Below are 16,219 nucleotides of genomic sequence, written 5' to 3' on the forward strand. Positions count from 1 at the left end.
GCGACTCGTACAATGTTATCAACCTTTCATCAGAGTACATGAATCGTAACATTTTCCCGATAGTAAAAGCAACAATGTCAACCGCTAAATGGAAAATAATGTTAATCAATTTATCTGTATTTCTAGATAAGCCATGTAACGGCATGCTCTTCATATTATATATTTTTTTCATTCTGATTTGCACGTCCCAAAAATATATATTACTATATACTAGCCGGATGCCTTTAAAGAATACCTTTCGCGTTGCACTTGACCGTAACATTTTAAATCTTGATTTAATCCAAACGATACCGAGTCTACCCAATCGGAGAAACGCTTCCGGGCGGATTTCGTTGAAGATTGAGAGCGATACCGCGCATGATTCTGTGGGGTGCCGTTGGGCAATATGTAGCATAAAAGTGAGTCTACAAACCGTTGCCGGTTTCATTTGTCTTGTAATGTGACACGGAAGCAGTTACTTTTTTGATACACTGGAAATGTGTTTGTTGTATCTTAGTGTTTTTATTAGTTTTGTACTGTTCTCTTATGAATTGGAGTACACAAACAACGGTAGGAATATGTTGCGACGTTTCTTTTGTGCAATTTTAAATATATTGTGATTATCGTGGGTTGTTCGGACTGTAGTGATTTTAGACTCTTAGTGATCACATTCGCCATATCCTTCATAGAATCCTGATCTTAATAATTAATAGTGACCTACATAGTAATATCTTCATCAACCAAACATGTTACAATGCAAGTGAAAAGATTAACTAATGTAAAATTGATTGACCTAAAAAAATTCGACCTAAATGTTTCAAGACGATTCGAAAAATAACGAGTATTCTCAAAAATACGTTAAAAATACGCATAGTAGAGGAACTGACGATAGTCAGAAGTTATTAAAGTTAATATTGACGGATTTCACGCCAACTCGTCTTAGGAGTTGGCAGCACCAAATCAGATTGCAGTGAAACGTTTTGGGTGTGAAGATGTTGGTCATTGTGGCAACTTTGCATACTTGAAATATTCCAAAAATAATTGGACCACTTTTTGAAAAGGGTCAGTTTTTTTAAATTCTTTTTTCAAAAATTTCTATCTCAAAAACTATAAGACTTACAAAATTTTGATCAAAGAAGAAATTGTAGGAAATTGTTCAAATTTTCATAAATATTTAAAAATTTATTGTTTTTAATTTACACTAAATTTTTTTTTGAAAAACTCAAATTCAATTTTCTCAAAAACTATTTTTTTTTAAATTCTCAAAAAAAATCTGTGAATAGCCCGTACAATTATCAACAAGTCGTCCATACATCCAAAGATGGGCACTTTTACAGGAAAAAAGTTTTTCTCACGACAACTTTTTTATATTTTCTTTGAAAAAAATACAACTTATCCTAATTTTGTTTAAAGTTAAGATAGCTATATAGCTTAATCGACAAAGTTTTAGATCTTGTTAAAATATAAACTTTTGTCGAAGACGTCAACTTTCTATCTTTTATAGTTTTTAATTTTGCATGAAGACTCCTGAAAAAAAAAACATTTTTGTGTGTAAATTCTCACGTTTGACATGTTCTTGACATGTTTCTAAATAAAGAAAAGCAGAGCATTCAAAATGCGATAATTTATACATAAAAATGTAACAAATTGAATATTAGTAGCATTTTTTCGAAAAAAACATGAAAAAGTTTTTGTTCGAAAAACTTTTTTCATGTTAATGTGCCCATCATCCGATTTATGGAAAACTTGTTGGAAATTTGAAGGGCTATTTATATCTATTTTTTTCAGAATTTTAAAAGCATATGTTTGCGAGAAAAATTAATTTTAATTTTCAAAATATTTTTTTTCAACGAAATTTTTTTTCTCAAAAAATTCTTTGATAAGTTTTAAAGGAAACCAAAATAATTTCCTACATTCCATTCTTTGACTAAAATTTTGTAGGTCCGATTAATTTTTTGGTAGTTTTTTTTTTGAATTTTAAGTTTTTTCAACTTTTTTTTTAATAATCTTCATTGAAGAACTATAAGATCTACAAAAAGTTGGTCAGAGAATTAAATTTAGGAAATTACTTAGGTTTGGTTTAAAAATTATCAAAGAATTTTTTGGAAAAAAATTTGGAAAAAATTTGAAAATTAAAATTCATTTTTCTCGCAAACATATGCTTTAAAAATTCTGAAAAAATAGATATAAATAGCCCTTAAAATTTTCAACAAGTTTTCCATAAATCGGACGATGGGCACATTTAAATGGAAAAAGTTTTTCGAACAAAAACTTTATCATGTTTTTTTCGAAAAAATGCTACTAATGTTCAGTTTTTTACATTTTTATGTATAAATTATCGCATTTTAAATGCTGTGCAAACTTTTCTCTATTTAAAAACATGTCAAGAAAATGTCAAACGTGAGAATTTACACACAAAAATGTTTCGAGCAAAGCATTATTTTTTTCAGGAGTCTTCATACAAAACTGACTTATATTCTAAAAACTATAAAAGATAGAAAGTTGACGTCTTCGACAAAAGTTTATGTTTTAACAAGATCTAAAACTTTGTCGATTAAACTATATTGCTATCTTGACTTTAAACAAAATTAGGATTCGTTGTTTTTTTTTCAAAAAAAGCATGGAAAAGTTGTTGTTAGAAAAACTTTTATTTCCTGTAAAAGTGCCCATCTTCGGATGTATGGACGACTTGTTGTTAATTGTACGGGCTATTCACACAATTTTTTTGAGAATTTTGAAAAAAAAATACGTTTTTGAGAAAATTGAATTTTAGTTTTTGGAAAAAAAAATTTAGTGTAAATTAAAAACAATAAATTTTTAAATATTTTTTATGAAAATTTGAACGATTTCCTATAATTTCTTCTTTGATCAAAATATTGTAAGTCTTTTAAGATATAAATTTTTGAAAAAAAAATTAAAAAAAACTTTGGCCCTGGTCATTGGCAGCACCATTTCAGATTGCAGTGAAACGTTTTGGGTGTAAAGATATTGGTCATTTAAGTAACTTTGCATACTTGAAATATTCCAAAAATAATTAGACTACTTTTTAAGTAGTCTAATTATTTTTGGAATATTTCAATGTTGAAATTCTTACCATATGAGAACAAAGTTTCATTAAGGCTTAAGGCTTTTTTGCGTGAGCGTTTAATCTAAAAGACCCTGTAAATGGTTCACAGCTTTCAAAAATATTCTCAATATTTGTCAAGATATTACTAATAGTAACTTTCTCCGTTTTTGACCAAATTTTTCTGGAAGTCCGCTTTGGCGTAAATCTCATCATCTATGACAATTAGGCTTCGTCAGCATCTGGATGTACAGTTTCCGGGTCCGTGTCTTTCCCACCATATTTTGCCGTTCGTCGCGATTTGGAGCCTTCTGCACTTTGTACGTATACAGTCCCTCCCGGTCCTTGGCTCTCTGAATGAAAGACTGGGACAGAATTAACTTTTGGCCACATCCCTGACCGAAGCATTGATATTCCGCTTAAACGCTTTCACGACACGCTTGTGATCATGATCACTAATAGAACATCCATTCTGACCGCCTTTCTCCTTCCGTTCGATGCTCAGAGTTTCATCGTAACGTTGAACCACACGACTCACCGTTGACTGCTCGATTCCGAGTTGTTTTCCGATCTCCCGATGTGAGAGTTGAGGATTTTCCAGGTGCTTGCGCAAAACTAATTCGCAACGTTGCTTTTCGGCTGACGCCATTTTTTCCAATTTTCGAAAAACTGACAGCGATAAAAATACAGTGCAAACAATACACTCTAAACTACTTCTACCCAAATTCTCAAGAGAGAATGCCCAATGGGAAATTTTCTACAGCGTTTTTCCATGATGCAACTTGAAGAAAAAACAATCGAGTTTATTATGATTTTTTTGGGATAACATTAATAATACCACCTTCAAAACCACTATTTTTCGAGTTTTTCGCTTTTAAAATTATTTAACACGTTGAGCCCTGAATTGTTCTTGCTACGCTTTCCATTCAGCCCGTATCAAGAGTGTTTGCACAATATTAGTGTCGGTCCCAGATCCCAAAGATGCTTATTGTATAAATGCAAGATAGTCTGAAATTCGACTAGGAAGTCGTCACATTTTGTACAACATCCGAAAACAAACCATATATATTTTTATTTTCTTATTTTATAACTGTCAGTCCCAGTCAGTCGACGCTTTCCTACCTTTTTTTCTCATCTTTAAAACCTAAGCAACATGATCGTCTAAAGCGGCTCATACACGCTCAATGTTATTGTATCATACATGAGATTGTGCAATAGAATTGAATGTATATTGCTAATATTGAAAGGTTGTACAGTATATTGTACGAAATCTATAAATTTAGATATTCATTGTGCAATTTTGAAAATATCGAATAATATATGGTGAATATTTGCACCAGTCTTCAATAAAATCTCCAGACATTCCATTTCATTGTACAAAAACGGCTATTGCACAAAAAGATTGTACGTTTGTAAACAAAGTTCAATAATGTTGCACATACATTTGCACAGTAATATTTAGCGTGTATGGGCCGCTTAACGTAGCGTACTTTTTAATGTTTCAGGCAAACAGTCGAACTTTCCTCAAATAATCCACCAAAATAATGCAATACATTTTATCACAATGATGTTTATTTTTCTATTACTTTTGTCTATTTTTAAGTTCAGATGTTTGAAATAACAGTACAAAATATATCCACTTTATTCCGGATACCCACATTCTATTTTGTGTGATCACCCTTGGCGTGAATGCCAAACATCGTCATGGCATTGATTCAACTAGATTGGCTGAAGTTCTTGGTGCAATTTTGTTCCACTCAGTTGCAATTACAGTAGAACCTCGATGATCCGCGGTGCGGATTATCCGCGAATGCGAGTTCCTTAGTAATTCTATAAACCTTCCCGAAATTTGTCAGTGAGTGGTAGATTCTTGCTTTTTTGTTTTGGCCATGGCTTTCACATTATCTGATCACTGATGTAAACGACCTTACAGATGGATAGTTTCACAATTTCTGTATTGATAAAACATAGTTTTCATGTTAAAATATCTTTTTTCGTGTAAGTGACCCAATTATGGAGGAGATATGTAACCAACTTGCAGAAATTTGTGAATAAATACTCTATTTTAGTTTGAAAATATACAAAAGTATATTTTTTCTAGCAGTTTGAACTCTGTTTGTGAAGATTCTCACTGATATTTTGATGATTAATTGACTAAATTGTATAAAAACATGTTTGAAAATGCCGCTTCCATGTCCCCATTATGGTAATAGTGTTCCTGGAGCTTCGTAATAAGTGTACCTATTATGGTAATAGTCGGTGTCACGTGGAAAATGTATTAATAGGATTCAAATAATACTTCGATAATAATTTTTAAATAAAACTATGACTCTAAATCTTATTCCTAGTATGCAATAATATGTCGTTGAAAGTACACTTAATTAACTAAAAATCAAAAAATAATTAACAAGCATTACAAGTTCCGGTTATGATTTATTTTCTGTTGATGAGAAATTATTGGCCGGATACCACATATTGATAGGCAGGATACCGAATATCCGTTTCATCTCTAGATTAGACTGGTGTTATGTGCTTCCCGGTTGTAAAATAACTGCCTGCTTCTCATTGCTAGGTCTCTCTGCTAGCTGACAAGAGAATCACAAAGGAGGGAGGGTTGTGATGTAGTTTTCGATTCTGAACAAAGGATATTTTTATTTTTTACAAAGGATAATAACCCATTCACCTAAGATTTAACTCTTTGTGGTCGTTTGTCTTTTCTCAGCCACCACAGCAAGAAACCATGCTAATCTTATATTTTAGTCAACCAAGTATCAGTTTATGCTTTTCCTAAACGAAGCTTGATGTCTAATGATGTCCTATGCATAAATGTCTCATGTTATTTGAATAATCGTATAAGTGTCTCAAGCGACACAATCTTTGTTCACCTAAAGCGAAAAGTTCTGATCATTTCAGATACGCTGAAATCATTATTTGGGTTACTACTGGTTTGTATTATGTAAAAGTAGTTGTTTTGAAAAAGCAAAATGATTGTTTGCATAAGTGTCTTATGTCATCTGAATAATCTGTTAAAAAAAATCTTTGTTAATATTGAAAAGTGCTGATCTTTTTGGATACACACTGCTGGCATTGATAATACATTTATTGCATTAATGGATTAATTTTCAACAGAGTGGATCAAACAAATATGCTTCGATCGGACACGCATAGTGCTATTTCACAACACTACTGAGCGTTTAAATGCGCCCTATGATATGCAATTGCACAGCGTGAAAACGTGAGGTACAACCATAACATAACAACGTACAACCATAATAGGATAATTGGGATAATTGGCACGTGGATGTGAAATTGTACCAATTATGGTCATACAAAAATACATGTTTATTTCGATAAACTCCTATGAATTGGTCGAATCACAACATCACGAAAGTTGTAATGTATGCGTCAACACTGTGTTTGCATAAAAACAGACACTTCACAGCATAAAAATCTCATTATTTTGACCGCATATTCCTTAGCAAAATGCTAAGAAGCAAGCATCAATTAGAAACACTATTTTCAAACTAATTTTTTCATCGAAAGAACAATGTTTTTCCATTCGCATGGAATGAAGTATCAGAATCGACAAAGAAGAGATTTCTAATGTTTAAAAATCGTATTAGAGCCTTTAAAAATAAGATATGCTTTCTAAACTATCAAAAAACTCACTCGTATTACCATAATTGGTACTATTGCAATGATATGTACTTCTACCCTACCTCATGTTTAGCCCTTTATTGCGTTATCCGCGATTTTCGTTATACGCGGTGATCTAGTCCGACTATTTCGCGGATAATCGGGGTTCTACTGTACTTGCAATAATTGTTGAAGGCTTGTTGACTTGTTCTGTGTCTGATGGGACTGGAGAGTAATTCTTTATTAGAAGCTTCTTTCAAGCAATGCAGCGAACCAGGGTAAAATGCAAGAATTAGGCAATATAACAGGCATCCTTTTCAATAACCCGGAAAATATTTCTGGAGCATGTCATAGATGTGAACAGATATTGCATCCCCATCCCCATATACATCGTTCATCAGGCAAATATGTTTGCAATAGAAACAATTCGTCTCCTAATCATTCTAACGATTCCAGATTTCTTTCTACACCAACTAACTTTTTCAACCATTCAGCAAATTCTGGGCTGACGTTCTACTATCAGAACGCTCGTGGACTGCGTAGCAAAATCGAGGACTTCATGATTGCCGTCACTGCTTCCCCATATGACGTTATTATAATCACCGAAACGTGGCTCGACGATGTCATACCATCCCGGATGCTGTTTGCAACTTCGTCGAATATAGAGGGGACCGTACAGCGCTCACTAGCAATAAGGAACGTTCCGGCGGAGCCTTCATCGCAATCAAGAATAGCATTCCTTCATCATTCTTCGCGGTAAACGAACCTCAACTAGAACATGCGTGGGTTGATATTTCCGTTGGAAAACGCAAAATTGGTGTTGGTGCTATATACATTCCCCCGGATAAATCGAGCGATCTGCGAGTTATTAAGCGTCATACTGATTGTTTGGAGTCGGTTGCATCCAGGACCAACGCAGACGGTGATTATAATTCGCCAGGGCTAAAGTGGATCAATTCGGACAACGCGTTCTGCAAACATGACTCATCTATCTCGACAATTTATCGATCATGTGCAGTGCTTCTCGATGGTATCAACTCCTGCAATCTGCGTTAAATTAATAGTCTTCGCAACCGACATGGCAACATCTTGGACCTTTCACTTGTCAGTGAATCAATAGACGATGCTTTTACGCTTGACAACATAAACGGCTCACTCACCGCAATCGATGAATGTCATCCGCCGTTCATGACCACCTTAAGCTGCAGCTCTCCCACGTGATATACCAATGATGTCTTCGATCTTCAGGAGTTTAACCTTACAAAAACCGATTTTGCACAATTATCTACCGTATTAAATCAAATCGACTGGTCCTCTGTCTTGAACTGCAATGACATTGACATTGCGGTCCACGAATTCCCTAGTTCTGTTCGACTGGCAATTTCTCAATGTGCTCCGTTGAACCGCCGCTCAAGAAACCGCCGTGGTCGAATGAAGCATTGCGAAGAAGGAGAAGATGCAGCAAACTCGCTCATAGGAGCTTCCGCAAATCACGCTCTCTTTCTGATAAGATCGTCTTCCACATAGCTACCCGCCGTTACAGGTACTTGAACGACCAACTTTACCGCAAATACTCCAGATCGAGTTGGACACATTCGAAGTTTCATCTGAAGAGTTTATTGCAGCTGTAAAAAAGCTCATCAAAAAGTAGTCGTCGAACAATCCCGGTCCAGATGGAATTCCTGCATTTGTTATAAAAAAATGCTCCGTCCAACTCATGAACCCACTGCTGTGCATATTCAATTTCTCAATGACCTTGGCCAAATTCCCGACCGACTGGAAATTATCGTACATGTTTCCTGTCCACAAGAAGGGAAGCAAAACTGATGTCAGATGCTATCGTGGGATCACTTCCCTCTATGCATGTTCGAAATTTATAGAGATCATCGTTTCCAACTTTATGTTCAACAGAACAAAAGGTCATATTTCTACGAACCAGCATGGTTTCTATTCCGGAAGAAGTATGACCAAAAACGTCATTGAGTTTACCTCGATCCGTCTTCGAAGGTCTGCGCAAACAAGTGGACACAATTTTACACCGATTTGAAAGCAGCCTTTGATCGGGTTGACCACTCTATTCTCCTGCGTAAAATGGGTTCGTCTGAGAAATTTGTTCAATGGCTTGAATCGTATCTCTGCAATAGAGCTCTTACGGTCAAGATTGGTTCGTCGACTTCAGACTGGTTCTGTAATCCTTCAGGGGTGCCTCAGGGAGCAATCTTGGCCCTCTGTTATTCTCGCTATATATCAATGACGCTACTTCACTTCTGGAGAACGGGTGATATTTAATATACGCAGACGACACAAAAATCTTTGTAATCGTTAATAATGAAGATGATTGTTACCGGCTTCAGGAGATACTGGACAAATCCGCATCGTGGTGCCGTACCAACAACTTGACTCTTAGCATTCCAAAGTGCCACGTTATCAGCTTCCATCGCAAAAAAAACCCCTGCATTTCGAGTACGCCATCAACGGGACTACCCTGACTCGTGTAAAGACGGTGCCCGACCATGGAATCACATCGGACTCCCATCTGACATTTAGGAACCGTTATTCAGAAGTAATTGCGAAGGCACGAAAGCAACTTGGTTTCGTTGGAAAGGCGATGAAAGAGTTTAAAGATCCTTACACTCAGAAATCACTGTATGTCAGTCTGGTTCGTTCAGCGTAAATTCGTGAAACTCGCGTAAATTCGTGAAATTCGCGTAAATTCGTGAAAGCCGTTCAGCGTAAATTCGTGAAGCCATTCAGCGTAAATTCGTGAAATTCGCGCTTCGCGACTTGCCGTGGAATGTTCCTGTCAATCTGCCACCCTACCAGGACAGATGCCAACTGTTTTTTTTATTCATTTTATTTATTTCATTTTCATCAGTAACAATTTATTACCTGTGCTTTGAACTAGCATTTTTGTTTGCTAAAACGAGTAGAAAACCTCAACCTAACTTAACCTACCTTAACCTAATCTTAGCAATACTAAGGTTAGCAATACCGATTACTCGCGGCAATTCGGAGTTAATAATTAAAGTATTACGAACCAGTGAAACCCAATTTCTCAAAGCAAAACTTAACCGACCTTGGCAGATATTGTAAAATCCTTTTTTTTTCATAACCAGCATATTAAGAACTAGCGAAACCCTATTACTCCAAGCGAAGCCTAACTGACCTTAGCAGATATTCAGAAACCCTTTGAACTGTTTTTCAAATTTTTTCTCATTGTTCCACCGTACTTCTCGTATTCCATCCTTGAACGCTATCAAATAATCATTGCGAGTCTTACCAAAATTATTCAAATTGAATTTAATTCCTTCTACAGTAAGCCAGAGGGCAGCCTTCGATCAGTAAAATCTCTCTGGATCACTGATTTGTAGTTTCATTCGCAAATGTACAGGGTTTTCCAACTTTAAATTCCGAAAGTAAATTGAAATAAAACACACTTAGAATTCGAATTTCGATGAAACTTTTATTTCAAATTAAAGTTTGGTTTATGCCATTATGTGTGAAATACAACATCATTCAAATGTCCACCTAGGGCTTCCTCGCACACCTTGATCCGGAACAGATAATTTTCGATGACTTTTCGGCACATATGGGTCGGTATCTCGGTCATAACTTCACGAATGTTGTCTTTCAAATGTTCAAGAGTTTGCGGAGAGTTGTCATAGACGCGGTCTTTCGCATAACTCCACAAAAAAAGTCTAGCGGGTTCAAATCGCATGATCTGGACGGCCAATTGGCATCACCAAAACGCGAAATTATGCGTCCCTCAAATTTCGTTCGCAGTATGGCCATGTTCGGTCGTGTTGTGTGGGACGTGGCGCCGTCTTGCTGGAACCACATGTCATCCGTATCCATATCTTCAATTTGTGGCAAAAAAAAGGTTAACATGCGGCCATAGCGCTCACCATTCACAGTTACCGTCTCGCCGTCCTCATTTTCAAAGAAATACGGTCCGATGACTCCACCAGACCATAATGCGCACCAAACAGTGACTTTTGGCGGATGCAATGGCCTCTCAACAATCACGTGTGGATTTTCTGAGCCCCATATTTTGGGTGTTCATCGCTGAAGAAAATTTGATGCGAAAATTCAGCATTTTGCTGCTGTTGTTCGTTCACCCAATCGACGTATGCCCGACGCATTCCATGGTCACCACGCTCTAATTTTTGTACCAGTTGGACTTTATATGGATGTAGGTGCAAGTCCAAATGCAAAATTCTCCACAATGATGTGTTTAACAAGCCCAATTGCTGAGCACGCCGTGGAATCGAAACATTCGGGTCATCCTCCACACTGGCAGCAACAGCAGCAATATTTTCGGCCGAACGCACATTACGATGATGCACAGGTTTCACAATATCCGCTACGGATCCAGTTTGTTCGAATTTACGCACTACATTAGCGATTGCGTGCTCTGTAGGCCGTCCATGACGACCAAAATCCGTCCGTAATGCTCGAAAAACATTTGCCGGTTTTTCATCATTTTCATAGTATAATTTAACAAAATTAACACGTTGTGCGATGCTAAAACGATCCATATTGTAAAATGGCAGACATTCAACTAACGATATGACGCTTTGGTTGTCAGTTATGTCAAACGGTTGTCAGCGCAGGGCTGTATACTTTCGGAAGCCCGAAATGGAAAACCCTGTATTATAGACTTGATCCACGACCAAACTGAAGTATAAAGTTTTATCCTGTGTTTCAGTGTGTCGAGACTACCACAAATGCTGCAAAGAGGAGAATCTATTCCTGCTATTCGGTGATTGAACATTTTGCTACGCGTAGGAACTAAATCTTTATACATCACAAATAAGGCCGTGTTTTGATCAGTTGAGAGGAAGGTTTTACTGAAATTTTTCCCTTCTAAACTTCTAGCAATAACCAGCCAATCCCTAGCGTTTCTTGTTAAGTATCTATTGTTAACGTTATTCAACATAAATTCATCGAGGTGTTGATTGGAATCACGGTGTGCGTGTAGAATGTTTTTTTATGAAAAGACTTTTAGATTTGGTGTCTACATCTTCCAATCCTAAACCACCCTTGAACGTTGGCAGGCACAATTCATTTTTCGCTACACTATACTGGTATCCTTTCCACATAAATTTATTGCACAAACTTTTTATCTCTACAATATGTTTTTTTTTTTTTTTTTATCCCTTTTGTTTATTTTAGGCTCATTAGCATTTTAGCTGTAACAGAGCCGAATTTTAATCGTGTACATGTCACATATTTATCATATCTATAATTAGTACATTACACAGTTGCCTTTTTTCGGCGTTAGAGTATTCCCTTCTATACCATTGCAGCAAATGGTACAAATTTACACAGTAGCCATTTAGGCGTAAGAGTTTTCTATCTGTTCTTCCATTATCCAGTTAAGACTGGACAGCGGAGACAGTCGTTGATCCATTGTTGAGTTATTTATAGAACAGCAGCCTAATGTGTCTTGCAGAGCAGAGCAGTTGTATGGATGAATCGATCTTATTTCGACCGTGGATCGATCTCCATCGCTGATGATTGTTGCGTGGACGTAGCTATTCTGTAACAACACAAAGATGGTCAATGGGGATACAATATGTTTGTTCACTGGTGGAAATATTTGAGCAATATACCATAATTTAGAGAGAATATTCGATTGGGATTGTTGGGATTAGAGACACTGGAACGAAGGTGAAAAAATGCGAAAGCCGTTTTTGCTGCCAAGCTGCTGAACGCCGAGCTCGACGCTCCGAATCTCCTGGCTCTTGTGGACATCAATATTCCTGGTTACGCTCTCAGGACCTCCGGTTTTTTCGACTGCCACGATGGAGACAGGACTACATTGGTAATGAACCAGTTCGAGAAGTCATGCGTAGTTTCAATGCCGCGTTCAATCTTTATGAATTCAACGAAAACTCAGCTCAGTTTCACACAAGGCTCCGAAAAAATTAGAATAAGATTATATTCATTAAGACTAATAATAATAATATTATTCATAATATCAACTGAGGGAAAAATGATTGTACGTCCAATGGATTAAGTATTAGGGGAATATTTTATCGATACAATTCATACGATAATTACAAAACATGTTTATGATTCAAACCAGCATGATACGAGTTTCGCTTCTACCTCGGAAAAGAAATTAACATGGCCTTTCTTCATCGTCTTCATGGTTGACTTTATGACGTTATCATTCACAGAGACCAATAGCCCAGGCCAGTGGTTTGAACAACTGAATGAAGAGCTGAAAGAACTGAACCATGCGGCAGCAGAATACGCCTGGGAATCGAGGTAAGACATATTAATTTCACACTGTTGGTAATCCCGGTGTATTTGATTGCAATCATTCTCAATTTTCACTCCCCCGAAGCACATTGCCAACGCAAACATCAACAGTGGAGAAAATAATTCAACTGACGGTGCAAAAATCCCACTGGACGAAAGCAATATGCAGCAGGGGGACGCAATACGGAGATTTGAATGCTAGCTTCAGCAGGGCACTCTATCTTCTCTGTCAGTCGCCAAGAAACAGCGACGAGGAAATAAGGTAGTGCAACGCTGATAACAAATTTGAACATTTTACACATCTCATTGATTCATTCAGAGAAATCACTCGATTATTAGGCTTTATGCAAGGAATCTATACTGGAACACAAGTTTGTTTGGAGGATGACCGCAGTTCTCAGGATAGTCGGCGGTCTCTGGAGAGTGTAACCTATTTAAAATACAACGATTCTGGAGATCCTGTTTCAAATGGAGTAACTTGTCTGTATGGTGAACCAGATTTAGAGAAAATTATGGCTAATGGTTTGGTTCTATTAGTTTCCATACTAAACCGTTTGTTAAGCTATTTTGCAATTACAGAGATAATCACAGAACCGAACCAACCCAAAAGTTGTTCCCTAGATGAGGAACGAGTTTTACGATGGGTATGGAATTCCTGGAGACTAGCTGTGGGACCCCCGATGAAACATTCTTTTAAACAATTGATCGATCTAATGAACGACGGAGCTCGCAGAGCAGGCTTCCAGGACATTGGTGCAGCATGGCGAGCGGAACTGGAAATTCCAAATCTTCGCGCCCTGGTTCACCAACTTTGGTTGGATGTGAAACCACTCTACCATAAACTACACGCTGTGCTAAGATACTTCCTGAAGAACTGTTATGCCGAGTTGGCAAGTTTCCATCGCGATGGATTAATACCGGCGCATTTGGTCGGAGATATGTGGAGTCAGAATTGGGAAAAGCACGTGGCATCGATTCTTCCGCATGAGGTTAACATCGAGAGGAACTTTAGGGCAGCCAACTGGACCAGTGAACATTTGGCTAAACGGGCGGAAGATTTCTACTCTTCCATGGGATTGCCGATGATGAGCAAAAATTTTTGGGAGCGAAGTGTATTCGGGCGAGTCGGAAATGTTACTAAGTGCCACGGATCGGCCGGTAACATGTTCGATGAGGATGATTACAGGTAGATAGATGGATTATCTTGAGTACTAGTTAATATCGTAAAGACTCCCAGGATGATCACATGTGCAGGAAACACGATGAGCGATTTCTATGTAATTGTCCACGAGATGGGCCACATTATATACTACATGTTGGCATCTACACAGCCCACTGTTTTCCAGGTATTGTAATTCCACTTAAATGGTGTGCAATTATTATAATATTTTGAATCAAACATAGCTCAAAACTGAATTCCTTAATTAGATCTCTGAAAAAATCATGCACGTGTTAGGGCGACATCTTTGTGTTCACATTTGACAGAAAATTACCTTGAATAAAACATATTTTTTCAACGATATATTCGAAGGATGGTACGAACTCGGCATTCCACGAAAGCGTTGGTGATACAATCCATTTGGCTGCCCTGAATCCTCTGCATCTTGTTAGGTTATAATGGAGATCAATCATATCTTAATGCTATTTGTATTAACTATATTCCTCCTATACCCTTTAGACTTGGCCTGTTGGACTCGAAGTACCTACAACCCGAGGCTGCCGACGGCCTGAACTCATTTGACTACGCTCTTCTGCTGAAGACTGCACTCATCAAAATCCCCGCCATCCCGTTTTCCTACGTCATGGACCGCTACCGTTGGGATTTGTTTGATGAAACTATCGATTTCGACACCGAAGCCAATAGTTATTTCTGGCAGCTTCTGGAGCAAGAGCAAGGAATCCGGTCACCCTCCGAAATAGATCGAACGAATCTGTTTGACGTGGCTTCGAAATACCATTTCTCGGATAATACCCCCTACGTTAGATACTTTTTGGCAAACTTCCTAAGCTTCCAAATTCTGGAAGGTCTTTGCAAGAAGTCCATCTTCGGAACGCTTGAGAACCCGAACGAACTACCGATGCCACTGCACAGGTGTGATTTGTACGGATCGAAACGGGCCGGTCGGCTGTTGAAGAAAGCTTTAGCACTGGGTGGATCCCAGCATTGGTCAGTGGTGCTGAAAATTTTGACCGGATCAGAAAACATATCGTCTGCAGCTATGTTGAATTATTTCGAACCCATAGTGGCGCTGTTGGATCGGATGATACACGACGCCAAAATTCCGGTAGGATGGTAGAACTCGATTTGAAGATGTGATGTCATGTAATAAAGTATTGAAGCCTGAAGTAGTTGCTGTCATCTCTTGGTATAAACACTCGAACAGTATTATTGCTGGGACTTACAAATGTTAATAAAATAGATACCTCTCAATAAACCCAATAATAAACATTTTATTTTGTTAGATGCTTGCTTTGAATCATCATTATTCAAGTCACAGTCTGGCTCCAGCTAATAGATAGCAGACTTTCTCAATGCTGCAATACAGCTGTGTTGCTGAATACAAAGTATGAATGGAAGGCAGATTTCGCAAACAGTAGTGCAATTTTTATCGATGGAGGCATCGTGTCGATCTTTTGCAAAATTTTGCAAAAAAATTTTTGTGACCTCTGGAGATCGTTAGGGTTTATTGGTGTAATAATGATGTTTTGAGTTATAGAGGCTTTCTCAGACTCATTTTATTTTTATTTTTTTTAGATCGATCAATTGGTCGGGGTTCTGCCAAAACGAACCAAGCGTCATTTTTTTCAAAATTGAGTTACTTACACCATTGGAGATTTTTCTGTTTCGGAAAGCTCCTTGGATCAGATGTCGTCGGGAACTGGTAAGTAAGACAGCCTAAAGGCTGCCATGAAGTGTAGAAGCGCTGATCTGCATTTTTCAAAACTGTGTTCAACCACGACGAACCAAGTGTAATGCTTTCCTCAATCAATTTAATTTAATTTCATGAAGATATCATTTTGTCAAAAACAGCAAAAGTGAGTCACTATATATACCATTCATGAAATTAGTCAAGAGCCGTTACAAAATACTAATGTGTTGTGAAATGATATTATATTAATAGCTAGCATGTACTTGGTTCGCTCTAACTGCACAGAGAACGTAGTTTTGCGTGTCTAGCAACAACATGATTTAGTTTTTTTTCATAATTCTAAAGGTTCTGAATCAGAAATTGACGAAGATGTGTGCTTACAACATGAAAGGAGTATTAT

General features: G+C 37.3%; 1 protein-coding gene across 1 annotated transcript; it reads left to right on the forward strand.

The window, feature by feature from the left end:
* Positions 1-445: 445 nt before the first annotated feature.
* Positions 446-15,380, forward strand: LOC129769561 (angiotensin-converting enzyme-like). The gene is made up of 8 exons (XM_055771912.1): positions 446-549; positions 12,865-12,955; positions 13,035-13,211; positions 13,269-13,471; positions 13,529-14,135; positions 14,187-14,295; positions 14,481-14,560; positions 14,628-15,380. The coding sequence occupies exons 1-8, from the start codon at positions 477-479 to the stop codon at positions 15,244-15,246; spliced, it is 1,959 nt and encodes a 652-aa protein (XP_055627887.1). The 5' UTR covers positions 446-476; the 3' UTR covers positions 15,247-15,380.
* Positions 15,381-16,219: the final 839 nt, after the last annotated feature.

The sequence above is a fragment of the Toxorhynchites rutilus genome, chromosome 2 (assembly GCF_029784135.1).
Source record: "Toxorhynchites rutilus septentrionalis strain SRP chromosome 2, ASM2978413v1, whole genome shotgun sequence".
Lineage (NCBI taxonomy): Eukaryota > Metazoa > Arthropoda > Insecta > Diptera > Culicidae > Toxorhynchites > Toxorhynchites rutilus.